Here is a 17,828-nt window from a genome sequence, read left to right as displayed (position 1 = left end):
GAGGTTGCTTCTGATGGTGTGTTTGGCAAGGTTTGGGAGATGTTTGAAAGCCAAGGAGAAGTGGGTGTTGGGAGGTATGATCTTCTTCGAGTATAGTTTGTAATTGTTTAACAATTCTTCTTATAGGTTCCAGTGTGGAATGGGGGGTGGGGTTCTTTTTGTATTGAAGTAGGTTTCTGTGGAGTGTGTCGAAGGCTTATGAAAAGATGCAGTCTGTTTCCCTAGTGGGGTGTCCTTGTTGGGCTAGGAAGTTTGCAGATTGTCAGTCAAGGAATTATAGTCCATCAAGTTAGTTGATGGGGTAGACTTTTCAGACCCATCTGTGTAACTGAGTCCTGTAGACTTCTCCTTTCACTGTTATGTTGTGCTGTTACTAGGCTCTTTGAATTCTTCTCCTTCACATATTTTGGTAAGCCCAGCTACTGGCCTAAAATTCTACCTCTCTTTTCTATTCAGGAACTTCTAAAAGTTGTCTTTGGGGGGACCCAGTCTGAAAGAAATTTAGGGCCTGATGCTATGAAACACAAGACAGGCACCTTATGTCACGGCCAGCTACTTTTGACATTAAACAAGCACTGCACAGTGAACTTAGCCTGAAGTCTACAACTGTTGCTGTGTTATGGCTGGCTGTTCAAAAGACTGTGGAAGCCGCCTCTCAAACAAGGAATTGCAGCCTACCACAATGAACTCTTTTTCCTTTTTTTTTTTTACCCTGTAGGGAGGAAAAAAGATATACTCTTTGTAACCACTTCTAGATGCAAAGGTCTAGCCAGTCTGCCCAGAAGCCTGAGTCTTGAAGCAGTACGACTGAAATGAAAATGAAAGCGGCCATACATTATATTGTCACAGGGCGCGTCTACACAAGATGCTTAATGCCCAGTAGACTAATTCTACTGCCATTAGTGCGTTGCGGCAAAAACTGTGCTAATGCGCTAATTCACAGTAGAATTAGTCTACTGCACGTTGTCACAAAAAGACCATGTGCCTTTGTTACAACGCATTAATGCCAACTACTGCACATTTATGTAGTGCCTTGTATTAGAAGTACTACACAATGTGCAGCAGCAACAGTGCATTTAATGTATGTGTAGACTCGCCCACTGAGATGTAAAGGAGGAGCATGAAATATAAGGAGCTGCAGCAGTACAGGAGAAGCAGGATGAGAAGCTGTTGGAAAGATTCTTGGATTAAGAAAACAATGAAAGGGATCATGAAATCAACAAACGGTGGTTGATGGTGTTTCTGAGCAGATCCCAGTTTCCACTGTTTCTCATGTAGGTATCAGTCCCTCAGCTGGCAGCAGTTACTGCTCCTCCAGCCTCTCTAGCATAGCCCTAAATCCTGCTGACTCTTCAAGAATTGGAAATGTCTGGAAATTCTTGGGCAATGGATAATTCCAGGAGCGGGGATGGCTGAAAAGCATCTATACCTACAGCCCTGGAATGGGCTCTGGATGGAAAAAAAGGAAACAGGAAAATAGATGGGGAAACACAGGCAGCAGAAATGACTGCCACTGACTGCTTGTAGGGTATTTTTTTCTTTGGCAATTTACATTAACACCATGCACCTCATTTTCTAACTTCATATCTCTCAGTAGGTGCCTGGTACAATTGCATTGTTCTTTTGGTTCCCCTTGGTATTTCTACTGGTTTAATAAAGTCTGTTTTTGTACAGAGCATTCAGTGTTGTCCACTTACTTGCAAGGAAATGAAAAGCTTTTGGTGCACATGTGGCTGTTACTGAAGAATTAGAAAACACAAATCAATATACAAAACTAAATGATATGGTATCCCAGGAGTTCAAACTCACAAACAAAGAGATTTAAGCCTTCTGCAAATGCTGGACATAAAGTGAATCAGATACAATATGCTCTCTAAAAATTAGAGCTGCCCCTGCCTCCCACGCACTCTACACTATTTCATGCTGAAATAACTTACACGAGGTAAAAAATTAGTACAGCAAGTCCCACAACAATGCACAATCAAGAAAGTAACATGTGCATTTAAGATGAATTACTCCTTAGCATGACCCAATGTAGCCGACTTCATGTCCTTGTGGATGCGTGGGATTCCCTGCCCCCAAATATCTTAGCACCAGACACTTATGCCAGGAGTAAAAGTGTGTACATGGGAAGCTGGAGTTTTAGCATAAGTGCAGTAATGCAACATAGATACCTGGATCTAGGTTTGCCTGACCTGAGCTCCTGTTGGCATAAGCCAGGGTGTGGGTATACCTTCTACTGCTGCAGAGTTTTTTACTCTACAGCACTGCACATGTAAATGCCGATACAGCTGGCTGGGCCACAAGGGTGCTTCAGTGTCAGGGCTGCCTGCCTGCTAGCCCTGCACTGGAGCACCCTCCTGCCCCAGCCAGTCCCTCCACAGTACATTGAGCCAAGCCAGAGCAGCACTGGCCTGGCAGGCTAACCCTCCCCAGGGCCCCCTGCCAGACGGGGCTGCTCTGACCTGGCTCAATGTGCTACGGTCCCAGGCAAATGTTCAAATAGCATGTCCAGGAGCAATAAGCTCTGATGCAAGATGTGGTGGAGTTTATTGCTCCACATTCATTGTAGATGTGGCCAAGAAATACTTAAGGCAAGCAGCAGTATATACCACCTACTATCCCACCCAGAACTAGTCCTTACCACTAGTTCAACCTTCCAACACCAGTGAAAAGACCACAATCTTAATGAACGCTAGTGAGAATGCTATTCATCCAACGCTTTCCTTTCTAAATTCTACCCATCCCCTCCAGCCCAAAGGTGACCAAACACCTCCTGCTGTCAACCATTCCTCATGCATACTTCTGTAAAACTCCATATACTTGGTGTGAAGAAATCCTGCCCCCTCACTCCAACCCTCACTTGGGTCAGCCCAAGTGACCCCTCTTTCTCCTTGCTTTCTTCTTGGTTCAGGCTGGTCAATCAGGTGACCTGGCCAGATAAAATTCCTAGAGGAAGGGGGAAGCCATCTCTTCCTTCCATCAGGCATTTTGAACACTACAAGCAAGCACCTCAGGCAGTTGCCTGGTGATTTCTGTAAGTAGGAACCTGGAAACCTGCCAGAAGTTAGGAATTACGTGTAGGCCAATTGCATCTTAAAAGGGTCACTGTATCCAATCTCTGTAAAGATGCACATTGCTTTTGTTTGCTCAGTGTATTCTGACTTCCCTGTTCTACCCCTGCTCTCCACCCCAATCAAAGGTGTAAGGCTACAACCTGCAGTGTTGGGCACTGAGAGAGAGAGAGAGAGAGAGAGAGAGAGAGAGAGAGAGACCTTCCACTCCCTGCTTGGCCAGTGAAGTTTGTCTTTTTATTTTCTCTAAGTTCTATCTGATGCTATCTTGGGATGCTTTGGGCTGAAAGAAGCACCCAAAAACATTACTGTGGGCAAAGCACTCCCCCTAGGTTCACAGGTTCCATGTGCCTCAGGCTGCACAGAGCCCTAACAGAGACCAGTGCCTGAGTGGTGGCAACGTTACCCCAGGCTTGCAGGGGATCTCCAGGAAGCAGGACAGCCAGCTGTAGGCTCCCCGAGAGAGACTCCCAAAGTGAGGTTTTGGGCCTGGCACAGTGAGGTGGGTGGCTCTGCATAGTAGTGCCTCCTACTGTGCTGCCACACTTGGTTTTAAAGTGAGTGGAGACATTGCTAACTGAGCTGCCTGTTATTAATGTTGTATAGCATATATGGTCACATAATCCTATGTTACATGGTCTTGCTTATTTTAAAATGTTGAACTTCTGTAGAAAGTGATTCATTGTTATTGTGCAATAGGACTACATCATCCACATTTTTTTTCCAAATGCAGAATAGAAATAATTATTTAATTCTCGTTCCTTGTCTGCACAATTGACAATTTTACTGTCTTCAACTAATAATACACTTATGCCAATGTTTGTTAGAACTCCTTTTTGTTTCAGATGGCTTTTTTAAAGATACCTTCCTACTAGCACCCCTTTACATTAATCATAGATTTGTTTTGTACCTTTAGCATCCTGTATCAATTGTCTGCACTTTTTAAACTTTTAATTTAGATTCATTATTGTCAACCTTTTCCTTTAATTTTATGTTGTCCTTTTTTTCCAAACTTGTTCTTTTTTCTCTATCCCCTGCAATTAAGATATTTCCACTCATGCGTTCTTCTTACATGGGGTCTTGGGTAGAGGAAGAGGGGAGCTGCAGGGGTTGGGACAGGATCACAGTTTTTAATTTGAATTACTCTGAAACATGGATTTAAGAGATTTGGAAAACACACTTTGTCCCAAAAATGTAAAGAAGGTTATATAAAATGTTAGCATACACAGCTGGTGCCATTAAGAACACAATACTATAATAGCTGCTTTCCTTAGATCTAGTGATATGCATATAAATAAATCAATTCAAAATTATTAAGCATAATGTAGTGTTATATCCCTGTAAACTGTCAGTCTGAAATAGTAGGTATGCAATTGTATGTCACAATTACTTTTTTTGAGTGAGATTTTAAAAAGGAACAGATTCCAGAATCCATGAGTGAGTTTGGCTTAGTTAGCTACACACAGTTTATGGGAATACTGTGGCAGCAGCGTGCACTTTTCAGTTCACTGAAGTAGGATCTCACTCATGAATCATAGAATGACCTCGGAGAATAAGGGGAAAATGACAATAGCAAATTACAAGTCTAACATGTATGTGTGCTTCAACTGTTTCAGCTTAACATTTTAAAAAATCCCCGGGTGTGGCTTGATGCAGCCACCCAGATTTTCTTCTCTCTCTCTCTGGCTTTTGGAGGACTCATAGCATTCGCAAGCTACAACCCACCAAAGTAAGTACACCTATACCTCTGATAGGTTATCTTCCCTGGTTGTTGTAGTCTTTTATAGAGATTATAGTTCACAGAGATCAAAGAAATAGGGATGTAAGGGACCTCCAGAGGTCATCTAATCCACCCCCCCTGACTGAGGCCAGATCATCTCTACCCAAACCACCCTCTACAAATCCATAATCTAACCTCTTAGTAAAACTACTGTCAACCCTGACACAACATAAGACATAACATCCTAACCAGCCACAACTAAAGCAGAAGAACCATGGCAGCCATTGCCCTGCTTCTATAAAAGGTTGTTAATATACACTCAAGAGATCCCAGGTAGAAGGCCATGGCCCCTGGAAAAGAGGAAGGCTACCCCCCTCCCCCCAGTCCCTACCGATTTGTCTATGGGGTAAAATTCCCTCCTGAACCCAAATATGGTGATTAGTCTGACCCTGCATGGAGGGGCAAGACCCTTTAGCCAAGAACCTCTGGCTTTAAGTCCCAACAGGAATACTGGCACACCCCAGGAAAAATCCCCAGCCTTGACTCAGTGCCTCTGAAGAAGGCTTAAAAACATCCTGACACATATAGCAGAAGGAGGGAGGGCAACCAGAAACATGGAAAATATATAGATTTTTAAGCTGTCAAAACTAGTATTTGGGTAAGATACTTGCAAACATTTGCAATGGCCAAATTATGTCCAGACTGTAAATCTGTATTTCAAGTGGATTAGGTCAGTGGTACTCAACCTCTGGTCCACAGAGCCACGCCAGCTGTCCTGTGGGTCTTCTTACAGGTCTGGAAATTTGGCAGTGGGGAAGCAGTGACAGCATTAATTGCCCTGGCAATTAATGCTGCCCTGTTCCCTTGCTGTCAAATTTTTGGACCCATGGAAAGCCCTGAAGGCCAGATAACATGGCCCAATGCACAGGGCCAGCCCAGCAAATAGAGCTGTCTTGCAGCCAGATCTGGCACAGGGGGCTGGGCCAGCGGGTGGGCCCATGTCTGTAGACCAACCCTGGTGTAATCCCCATGTTAGATCTGGCCCACGGATCAACTCCAAGTCATGCATCCAACCTGCAGGGCCAGAAGGTTGAGTGCCAGTGGATTCGGTGATGGAAATTAAAATGACCTATTTTAAACCTTGAAAGATAATATGCCCCTCATCTAAATCTTGAGCATTTGCAAGGATATACCGAATATGGCTTCTCATAGACACTTGGACTTTTCCTCAGCCATCTTTGCTTCTTAGAATTTGATGAAGACTGTGGAGGGATTTTATAACTGCCTTCAAATACTTAAAGGACAATTATAGAGAGAATGGAGATGGGCTTTTCTCTGTGGCCACAAAAGACAGGACTAGCAGCAACAGCTTCAAGCCACAGTAGGAGAAATTTACACTGGAGATTAGGAGGAACTTTCTGACTCTGAGGGTGATCACGCATTGGAACAGGCTACCTAGAGAAGTTGTGGAATCTCCATCCTTAGAAATTGTCAAGAGCAGGTTGGACACTACAGACACTTAGCTGAGACAGTTCTGCCTTGAGCAGAGGGCTGGCTAGACTAGAGGATTTTTCTATGCTCCTAATTATTTAACGTGTTATATAACAGTGCACTGAAAATATGAAGTGGTTAACTCAATACTGAGCTGTACCAAGAGCATGAAAGGTAATTCATGACCTAGAAGCTAGTTTACAAATATATCATGGCCTCTGTTAAGGCCCAGCCACCTTTCAGATAAAGTTGTAATAAATTATTTAGGAAGAAATGCTGGTTGTTTTCATTCTTCTTGTAGCTGAAAAGATCCCCAGCAATGTAGGAGAAATTTTCACAAAAATGTACTATATGAGAGCAAGCATACCACACTTCAGGAAAAAGTAAATTTTTGAGAAAATTTTACAAAAAAAGAAAGCCCCCTACTAAAACAGAAATATATATGCAACTTAAGCAGAGTGTAAAGCTCAGTTAGTGAGGAACAAATCTTGTTCATGAATTCTGGAAAAGTTTTTCTATAGTTTCAAGTGGAGCCAGCTTTTGATCCTAAATGGAAGTCAATTACTAAATTTTTTCTACACATCTTGCTGCCTTGTGTGGATAGGAATATAGACATTGGTGACTGTTACTGGAAAGAATGCAGCCCCTGTTTCTTCTTGTTTATGTGGGTGTATGGAACAGGGTTTCCCAGATTCCACTGCTATCACCACTCTGTAACAAGCAGCCCTTCATCCCTACAACAAGAGTAACCTATTTATTTACTACTTCTCACCCTTTTTGAAGCTATTCCCATCACAAAACAGGGCACCCATAGCCTTCTGCAGAATGTGGGTGTCCATAGCTTCCCTTCCCTCTTGCAGCCACCCCAAATCTCACTTGTGAAACTTGTCAGCCACTCCAGCCTTATGAGGTGCTCATCTCTCATAGACTAAAGAGGCCAAACTGTAGGAGGATATAGTGTCCCCTATCAACATGCAGGCCCGCTATGTCTTCCTCAAAACTTTAATGTCCCAAGACTCTTTTTTCAAAGCTGAAGCATCTCAATATACAACCCAGGTCAGTCTCCCCTTCTGAGCTGTTACATCCTGGCCACTTTTCTTAACTTCAACATCTGCGCTTGGCCCAGTTCTAATATTCCACAATAGCCAAACAATCATGCCTCTGGTATCTGAAAACCACCACTTGCCCCACACATCCCAGTCCCCTGGGTGCCTGGCTGCCTTGTTACACCTGTGAGATTTATGGATTAAACTGTAGGATAATGATTAAAAACAAACTGCATTGCTAATAAATATATGCGGAATAACCACTGCCTTGCTTTGTGAATATAGTCCATTTAATTCTTTTTCTAGAAATGACTGTGAAAAGGATGCTGTGACAGTAGCTGTTGTAAACAGCATAACATCACTGTATGCTTCCATCCCAATTTTTTCTGTTTTGGGGTTTAAAGCAACTACTAGTTACTGGGACTGCCTGGACAGGTGAGACACTTGGTTTTTCAGATGCTGTTTTGCTGCCTAAATGTTTAGATTGATAATATGGGTATTGCAGAAACATAAACATACCATTAAATTTCTACTGAATGGGAACAAATGATATAGATATAGATGTATATGAGCTGTTCCTCTTCAGTAGAAACATAATATTTATATGTGTATATCTGCGCGCGTGCGCACACACACACATATATATATAATTATATAGAGAGAGGAAGCTGAATATAAAAATGTTTATGGCATAAAGATAATAAAGCAGTATTGAACAATCCATAATTATTAGAGGCAAAACAAACAAATACTAAAATAATTCATCATCATCGTCATCATTTTTTAATTAGTTACACCTAGAAGCTCCTTTCAGAGTTCAGTGCTAAACTGTACTAAGTGATGGGCAAACAAATAGTTACTTTTTCTGCCCAAATGGGCTTACTGTGCAGGTTAGTGACAAGACAGCAGGTGAGAGTGAGGGAGAAAAAATGAGATAGCAAGTATATGAGCATGTGTTTTACCTAGGCTAGCTGTCCATGTGGCATCTGCATGAAGGAGTCAGCAGATGGTATTATATAGTTAAGTCCAATATTTCTCTCCTAGCAATTTTTATATCAATATTCTCACTTAACAATTTGCATTTGTTTTATAACCTATATTACATAAAATGGAATACAATTCCTTACTAATATTTGAAAGAATGCATGCTGCACCATAAACATCTATAGTTCTGAATGTTGCCAAATCAGTCTGCAGTCGATAATGATCCGTGACAAATGAGTCTGTAATCTCAGTTTGTAACATAGCTATAAACTAAATATATCAAAAACAATTCCTGTAAACTCAATACAAAATGCTTAAATGAGATGACTTCTCCAACAGGAACATCCTTAGCATCATCAATGCATTTGATCTTCCGGAGCAAAGCATCCTGAGAGACAACTATACAACCTGGTTTGAATACCTGAACTCAGAATATCCAGATAAAATTGCTAGTCTCAAATTGAAAAGGTGCAACCTTCAAGAATTTCTCGATCAGGTACCCTACTTCCTTCCTACAGAATGGCTCTGACACAGAAATGTTAAGGACTTGAGATACTTTTGAAAGAAAGATTTAGAAAGCATAATGATTTACTACACTTGGAAATCATATGTTAAGAATACTCTAGATGCTTACCAAACCAATCACATTTTGGTTTGTTTCTACACTTCCAACACCAGTACTGCTATGAAATGGCTTGAGTTCAAAGCACTCTGAATTAGCTCATAAAAAAAGGCTTCTTAGCGTGGCTCTAACACTAAGTACTATTCCCCCTGCTTAAACACTATTGGGATTTTCCTACTTGGAGGCTACCATGGACACTTGATTGAGCCTCCTGATATTCACTGGCACAGCAGCACTGAAGTGAGGCTTGCTAAACCTCCTTGAGCACACAGCTGGGGGTCAGGCAGAGAGGAACACCCCCTCCCTCACTCCTGCCTCTACTGCTGTCTGCACAGTAGCTCACCAGTTTCTTCTGGGAGAGAATTGACAAAAATCTTATCCCATCCCATCTCCTGATTGGCCTTGTACTAACATTCAATTCTTTCCTTATTCCTGCTCTTGTCCTCTTTCTCTGTTGTGGCTCTCCCCGCTCACAGCACAATTCTACTCTCCTCTGTCCTGTCTCAAATCACAACATCCCTTGAACCCACCTGCCTATTCAGTTTTGCCCCCTCTCTGTTATCACTTTCACCACTAAGGTCATTTGATACACTGCTTACATTTGGTTCCTGGAGTCCCTTTCTGCCAGTTCCACCACAGATTCTCTTCTATCTGGCTTCAGTCCCTAGCACTCAATCAAAACTGCTCTTGCCAAGGTCTCCAATCTCAGACCAGAGCTCAGAACCAGCACATCCTCCTCCTCCTCCTGGACCTGCCAGCCCGCTGGCATTGATCCTAGGACTCCTCTTCTCCCTCTGCATGTCCTGTTTGAGTAACTTCATTTAGCAACACAAATTCAGCTACCATCACCATGTGTATGGCCCACAGATCTACTTTTCTACTTCAGACCTGTCCAAGCTAAAACTGTTTTTCTGACATCCTTTATGGTTGTCTAACCATCTCTGCAAGCTAAAAACAGGGCTTTCAAATCCATCCTCCCACCCCAAAAGCCCTCATGCAACCCCCTGCCTCTTTCATGGTGAACACCATCCCGCTGCCAGTTAACTGCATCACTTGGGTCTCTTCTTTGACTCCAGGTATCTGTCTCTCTAGGTTTTCACATCCAGACTATATTTAAGTCTTGCAGACAAGGTTCTTTGGGTGAATCTGATACATTTTATTAGACCAACTTAAATAGTTGGAAAACAATTTTTAAGCAAGCTTTCGGGTTCAAAAACCCTTCGTCAGGCTAAGGAAGTTTCTGCAGTTGGTGCGTGCTCTTCCTGGATGGAATGAAAAGTAAAGAAGCCAGAGTCTGGGCTGGTGTGCATACAAGACAGGTAGTCAGGGAAAATGTAGATTGAGGAGTCAATGGATGAGAGACAGGCTGGTGGGAGGGGAGAGAAGGGGGATGAATAGTGAAGAGATACCTGGGTAGTCAGATGTCAGACAGGTTATGTGTCATAAATCCAATGTCTATATTTAGTCCATGATTTTTAGTGTCCAGGAGGTTGAAGTGGAGTTCATAGGCTCATCTCTGGGAAGTGTTCTGTAAGTTTTCTTTGAGGATCAGGACTGAGAAATTGGAGAGAGAGTGGTTTTCTTGTGAGAAATGTGCCCCCACAGGTAATTGGGCATTCCTGTCTTGGATAGATTTCCGGTGGGTATTAATTCTGGTGCACAGTTGTTGTTTGGGCTCTCCTATGTATTTTCCATCAGGGCGTTTGGTGCATTGGATGAGATGTATTACGTTTCTGGAGGTGCAGCTGTAAGATCCAGGAATGCTGATGGCTCTGTTGTGGGGTGTAGTAATTATGGGGGTGGTGGAGATGTGTTGGCAGGTCCACTTCATCAACCTCCTGGATACTAAAAATCATGGACTAAATATAGACATTGGATTTATGACACATTATAACCTGCCTGACATCTGACTCCCCAGGTACTGGGAGGGGAAGGGAGTGGGGCTGGGGCAGAGGCAGGCGCTGCACAGCTGGGGCGGGGTGTGGGATGTGGGGCACAGCTCTTGCTGCCATGGGCTGCTGCTGTGGGCTGGGGCCAGGGGATGCACTGGGCTCTTCCTGGCAGGGGGATGGGCCACGCTTTGCTCAGGGCAGGTGGCGGTGGCACTGGGAGGGAAGGTACATGGGGGGGGCTTCAACCACCCCAAAATTCACTGTAGCTCTTCCAGCCCCCCTTCCAGCACTGCCGCTGCCTGCCCCAAGCGCAGTGCAGCCCAACCCCCACCCTGCCAGGAAGAGCCCAGTGCTGCCCCCAGCCCCTGCCCACAGCAGCAGCCTGTAACAGCAGGAGCTGCACCCCCCATCCCATGCCCCTCCCCAGCTGTGCAGCACCTGCCTCTGTCCCAGTCCCACACCTTCCCTCACCACCAGTGGGGGGCCAGATTGAGGCCCCATCCAGCCCAGACTCTGGGGCCAGGCTCTTCCTGGCAGGGGGTTAAGTGGCGTTGCACTCAGGGCGGGTGGTGGTGGCGCTGGCAGGGGAGTTGCAGGGGACACTATGGCAAATTTTGGGGTGGCTGCAGTCTCCCCATAGTTCCCTTCCCAGACCCGCTGCTGTCTTCCCTAAGTGCAGCCCCGCCCAGCCCCACCCCCTCCGGAAAGTGCCCAGTGCCTCCTTGGCCCAGCAGTTACTGCTGCTGATGCAATCAAGGTCTTGGAACATATCCCTATTTGTTATCTTGTAAAGTGGGTTCCCTTTATGAGAATTTGAGTTATGCGCAGGTTTTCAGGAATGCACGTACTGCATAAAGCAAGGGAAACCTGCATTTAGAATTTATTTTATTATAGTGATTGAGGCACTGGTAAGCTTCCAAAGTGCTTTGCAGCTGTAAATATAGCAACAAAACATTGTGTTCAACTGATACCTACCCTTTCATTTTAATCACGGATTTGGGGTTTTTAATCAGAATTTGGCATATTTTTTATCAGGGAAAACCAGGATCTCTGGTATTCACATAGTTTTCATTGATCATAGTCATCTTTCACAGATCTGCAGACCACAGGTTGAAAACCACTGCACTACAGAAGGGGGAGCCAGTGAAGGGTTGCAAGAGAGATGAGTGACATGAAAGCTGTATTCCACAGAAAGTTCAGAAGAGCTACTCATTATGTAAAGCATCTGCAAAGCAAGGGATTTATTTAGGGGGCTGAATTTAGGTACTCATCTCCTCAATTCATAGATTTTATGTCCAGATGAGATGACTGTAATAATCTAGTCCAACCTCCTGCACATTACCTGGCATAGGACTTCCCCTAATCAGTTCCTGCTTTGAGTTCCATAGCTGTGCTTGAACTAGAATGTATCTTTTAAAAAAAATCCAATCCCAAATTTTGACCTCATGGCTCAGAATTTGAATGTACCGTATGTGCACATATATGTGCAACATGTTTGTAAAATAAATCTAAGTGCTAAGATGCCGTATTATCTATTTGTCAATTCCACAGAGCGCATCTGGAACTGGCTTGGCCTTCATTGTTTTCACTGAAGCAATTATTCTGATGCCTGGGTCGCAGGTCTGGGCTATTCTGTTTTTTGTAATGTTGTTCAGTCTGGGTCTTTCTTCTATGTTTGGAAATATTGAAGGAGTCTTTACTCCTCTGATGGAGCTTAATCTTATACCTAAATCTGTGCCCAAAGAAGCTATATCTGGTAAGACAACTGTTTTTGTTTTCTTTGCTTTTCTCCCAGAAACTCATTAATGCTTACCTATTTAATACATATTGTTTTGGGGGGGGGATTAGTTATCTAAAATATTTGTTCACAATGCAAACAATAGATTGGCTCAGCATGTAACGGTATTGGAACTGCTTAATTTACTTTCTTAAGTGTCTTCATACCAATTAGATAGCATGGTTATATCAGGAGTTGCCCGACTGCAATCTTATCCAAATCCTTCAAGATCTTTTCCTTAACTTGTGAGCACAGTTGAGCCTTGAAAAAATGCTGCTAGTCTTGGTATGAGTTTCATTTTGTGGGAAATGTTACAACCAACTTAATTTTTCTAATGAGAATCATAGATTTCATAGACATTACGGCTAAAAGGGACCTCGGAAGATCATAGAGTCCAGCCCCCTGCCCTGGGGCAGGAAGTCAGCTAGGGTCAAAGGATCCCAGCAAGATAAATGTCCAAATGTTTCTTAAAAGAGTCCAAAGTAGGTGCTTGCACCACCTCTGGAGAGAGTCTATTTCAGGCCTTGTGGGCTCTGACAGTAAAGAAGTTTTTCCTTATGTCCAGCCTGAAATGATCTGGAGGAGTTTGTGATCGTTCAATCTTGTCATCCCTTGGGGCGCTCTGGTGAACAGGCGTTCCCCCAGATCCTGATGTACTCTCCTTATATGCTTATAGGCAGCCACCAGGTCCCCCCTGAGCCTGCGCTTTTCCAGGCTGGATAGTCCCATGGCTCTCCACCTCTCATCATAGGGCCTGTTTTCCTGACCTCTGATCATGCGTGTGGCTCTCTTCTACACTTTCTCAAGCTTCTCCACATCCTTTTTAAATTGTGGAGCCCAGAATTGGATGCAGCACTCCAGCTGTGGCCTCACCAAGACCAAGTACAGAAGGAGGATGACATCCTGGGATTTGCTTGAGAAGTGTCTATGGATACAAGCCAGAGTTTTGCTCACTTTACCAGTTGTAACATCGGATTGGTAGCTCAATTCATCTTGTGGTCAATCGTGACCCCCAAGTCCCTTTCGGCCATGACGCTAGCAAGTGTAGCACTACCGAGCCTATAAGCGTGCTGTGAGGTTTTTTCCCCCAAGGTGGAGTACCTTGCATTTTTCGGTGTTGAATGTCATCAAGTTATCATCCACGCATTTTCTGAGCCTGTTGAAGTTGGCCTGGATCGCCAGCCTATCCTCAGGTGTGGACGCTTTACCCCAAAGTTTCGTGTCACTGGCGAACTTGGCCAGTTCGCTTCTGACACCAATGTCTACATCATTAATAAAGATGTTAAACAGTATAGGCCCAAGGATGGAGCCTTGCGGGACCCCACTGGTCACAGTGCACCATGATGATTTACTTCCATCTATTACCACTCTCTGGGTCTGACCTCAGAGCCAATTCCCCATCCAATTACTGGAAGAGTTGTTCCCTGAAATTGAGCATTGCTTCAATTTGGCTTTTCTGACTGGAACTTAAAGATGGTATTGGCAAATGGAAATGGATCCCAAGGACAGGAGAAATCCTGCTATAAAATAATCTGAAGCCTGTGATAACTTAAAGGAATGTCTTTTGGTTTTCATAATGCCCTTTCTATCTTTGAAAAGCTCATGGAATGAGTATTGCCTATCATGTCTCTCTTCTAGTCTTCTGTTGCACCTAGATGATATCCTTATGTGCTCAGAAACTGACACATTACAAATTATCTGTGATATAATAAGGGTGTTATTCTGAAACTGAACTCAAAAGAAATGTGAGCTATTATGATATGAGGCAACCCACCTCAGGCATGCAATTAGTGAGGAAGGGCTTTCCTTCGGTGAAAAGAAAAACTGAAGCTGTGTAGACAGAGGTAAATCAAAGTAGTAAAAGAGCAAAAATATTAGTCATATCATTTAAATTCAGTACTTTGGTAATAAAAGTATTTATTTTTCTTCAGGAGTGATATGCCTGATTTCCTTTGCATCAGCTCTGTGCTTTACTCTGAGATCTGGGAGTTACTGGCTCCATGTTTTTGACAGTTATGCAGGTTCCTTGCCTCTACTCATCATTGCTTTTTTTGAAGTAACTGCTGTGGCATATGTCTATGGGATTAAAAGGTATGTTTGAAAAAAGTTTGGATTTTTTAAAATTCCTGTATCTTTCTGAATATCACATGGAGAAAAACATGGATGTATTATATTGATCCTTGAAGTACTTATCACCATGATTATGAAAGTGAGTAATTTTTATAGTTTCCTATCTGTTCCATTTGTCAATGGGCATATACAATATTCATTAAGGATGCTTAAGATTTTTTGGGGGAAAGATGAGGGGGGCCTAAACCTAGACACAATATGAAGCGCCAAGGCCAAATGGTCACTTAGTTGAGGAAATCCTTATTACCATGTGGATAGGGAGTGCCTTCATGCTGTTGTATATTGGGTATTTAAGGTTATAGTGTACAATTCTGCTTGTTAAAAATTTTACAGTCATCACCAGCTACTCTCCTCAGGGCAGCATCCAAATACTCAGACTGGGTGCATCTACATGTGCAATTAATTCAAAGCATCTACATGAGATGCTACTGAACAGTAGCCTAATGCTACTGTGCATCTCAAGCCTCTTAGGAAGAGGAAAGGAAAAAAAATCACACTGTCTGGGATCACTTCTCAGGCAAGTGCACCCTTCTGTACTGTTCATGGCTCTTCATTACAACAGCTAGCTTGTAATTTCCACCCTTTTTAACATTTGTGTTGTTTTATAGTTTTACTCAATGGCATTGGTTGCTTGTATTAGGTGATCAAATATGCAGCTGGTATACATCAGCTGTATCCTTAGATCTAACCTAAGGCTGTTGTTATTTAAATAAATTTAGGATAAATTTGTAAGAAGGTATGAATATGAGTGGACACTTGCAGAGACCTCAACAAATTGGAGGATTGGAGCAAAATAAATCTTATGAGGCTTAATAAGGACAAGTGCAAAGTCCTGCACTTAGGACTGAATAATTCCAGCACTGCTACAGCCTGGGGACTGACTGGCTGAGCAGCAGCTCTGCAGAAAAAAACCTGGAGGTTACAGTGGAGAATAAGCTGAATATGAGCCAACAGTGTGCCCTTGTTGCCAAGAAGGCTAATGGCATACTGGGCTGCATTGGTAGGAATGTTGCCAGCTGATCAAGGGAAATGATTATTCCCCTCTATTCTGCACCGGTGAGGTCACATCTGGAGTACTGTGTAGTTTTGGACCCCCGCCTCCCCCTTCCCCCCCACTACAGAAAGGATATGGACAAGTTGGAGAGAGTCCAGCAGAGGGCAATGAAAATGGTTCGGCGGCTGGGGCACATGACATGAGGAAAGACTGAGGGAACTGGGCTTATTTAGTCTAGAGAAGAGGAGACTGAGAGGGGATTTAACAGCAGCCTTCAAGTACCTGAATGGGGGTTTGACAAAGGATGGAGCTAGACTGTTCTCAGTCCTGGCAGATGACAACAAGGAGCAACAATCCCAAGTTGCAGCAAGGGAAGTTTAGGTTAGATATTAGTAAAACATTGCAACAGGTTACCTGGAGAGGCTATGGAGTCTCCATCCCTGGAGACTTTTATGACCAGGCTAGACAGGGCCTTGGCTGAGATGATCTAGCTGGGAAGGGTCCTGCTTTGGGCAGGGGGTTGGACTAGATGACCTCTTGAGGTCACTTCCAACCCTAATTTTCTATTATCCTATGAGTTCTTAATATGCAGCAGACAAATTTAGAGGCTTGGAAAATGTATTTTTTTAAATCAATAAAAGAGAGAGAGAAATAGCAGCCTTGTGGATATGAAAACAACTGTAAACTTTGTTTGTCTCACAGGTTCAGTGATAATATTAAGTGGATGACAGGACGACAACCAAACTTGTACTGGAAGGTGATGTGGAAGATCATCAGCCCTCTACTCATGCTAACTGTTTTTCTGGCCTTTGTTAGTGTTCAAGTACAGAAACAACCAACCTACAGTGCCTGGAACCCAGAATATGTATGTTCTCTAATATTTTCAATCTATTTATTTACAAAGAATCAGTGTTAGAGTCTCCTTCTCTTCCTAAGTTTCCAAAATTGTATGCACCCAGCTCTCTCCAATATAAAGGAGCCTGAAGCTCTAAAGTCCTACCAGGATTGCATGCTTTTGGTTTCCAAAAATATCTCACTGTGTGGAAAAATTGTCTCATTATGCTCAAAGGTATGAGTTGCAAGTGCTGCCGTATCTTCTCCATTAATAGTTCTGAACAGAGCATTTTTTCCCATGAGGTTTTATACACACATTGGATTTCTCAGGACTGAGCTAGTAATGCACAGGTTCATTCAGCATACAATTTCTCTGAGACATTCCAAAAGGAGGTGCCTTGACATGTGATAGTAAGAGATTGCTACAATGAGAAGTTGAAATTTTCAAAGGAATTGAAAGGAATTTAAATACCCATCTCTCATTTAATTTCAATGAGATATGAGTGTCTAAATATCCCTTAGAGTCACAGGTTATAAGGCCAAAAGAGACCATTTGGTCATCTAGTCTGACCTCCTGTACAACACGTGTCACAGAACTTCCCTGAATCTATTCCTGTTTGAACTAAAGCAGGTAAACATTTAGAAAAATATCCCATCTTGATTTTAAAAATGGCCAGTCGTAGAAACTTCACTACAACCTTTCATAAGTCATTACGGTGATTTATTTTCATTGTTAAAAATGTGCCTTACTTTGAGTCTGTGTCTTCTTTGATCTATCAGATCTTGTTATATCTTTGTTAGACTCAAATTTCTGTTCCACATAGGTACTTATAGACTGTGATCAAGTCACCTCTTCCCCTTCAAAATAGACTGAGTTCCTTAATTGCCTCCCTGTAAGGAATGTTCTTCATCCACAAATCATTCTTGGGGCAGCATTCTCAACCTACAATTTTTCAGTTGTTGTTCTTTCTATTTACAAAGCAAATCATTATGCTTTGCATATCTACTAATAACTGCAGCCTTTCTGTCATACTGTAACCTAGTTACCTTAAAGACTACTAAATGAAAATAACAATACTATTACAAAAAAAAAGCCCCCAAAACCTAGTACAAAATCCCTAAGTATTTGAGGATATTGTCTCAAAAAATGTGCCTATAAAGGTGTCAGGGCAGATTTCTGTGTTTGTTGTCTTTCAGTAGTTACAACTGAGCAGATTTGGAATATAAGCTAAACTGGATGTTTCTTTTGTGATCTCATCCTAAG

The 17,828-nt window shown here is 42.8% G+C and overlaps 1 protein-coding gene across 2 annotated transcripts in view; it reads left to right on the top strand.

Moving 5' to 3' along the window:
- LOC109291959 (sodium-dependent neutral amino acid transporter B(0)AT3-like) overlaps positions 1 to 17,828 on the top strand; it is a 52,931-nt gene that overhangs the window by 31,043 nt on the left and 4,060 nt on the right. For both annotated transcript variants that reach the window (XM_019509209.1, XM_019509208.1), the window contains 6 exons: positions 4,691 to 4,803; positions 7,638 to 7,766; positions 8,655 to 8,811; positions 12,381 to 12,585; positions 14,538 to 14,697; positions 16,433 to 16,595. In XM_019509209.1, the coding sequence (XP_019364754.1) occupies positions 4,691 to 4,803; positions 7,638 to 7,766; positions 8,655 to 8,811; positions 12,381 to 12,585; positions 14,538 to 14,697; positions 16,433 to 16,595 (927 nt within the window). The remainder of the gene's footprint in view (positions 1 to 4,690; positions 4,804 to 7,637; positions 7,767 to 8,654; positions 8,812 to 12,380; positions 12,586 to 14,537; positions 14,698 to 16,432; positions 16,596 to 17,828) is intronic.

This window comes from Gavialis gangeticus, unplaced genomic scaffold (genome assembly GCF_001723915.1).
Source record: "Gavialis gangeticus isolate Ggan-Ray unplaced genomic scaffold, GavGan_comp1, whole genome shotgun sequence".
NCBI classification, from domain to species: Eukaryota; Metazoa; Chordata; order Crocodylia; family Gavialidae; genus Gavialis; species Gavialis gangeticus.
The sequence above is the reverse complement of the archived record's forward strand: the minus strand, read 5'-3'. Positions and strand labels throughout refer to the sequence as shown.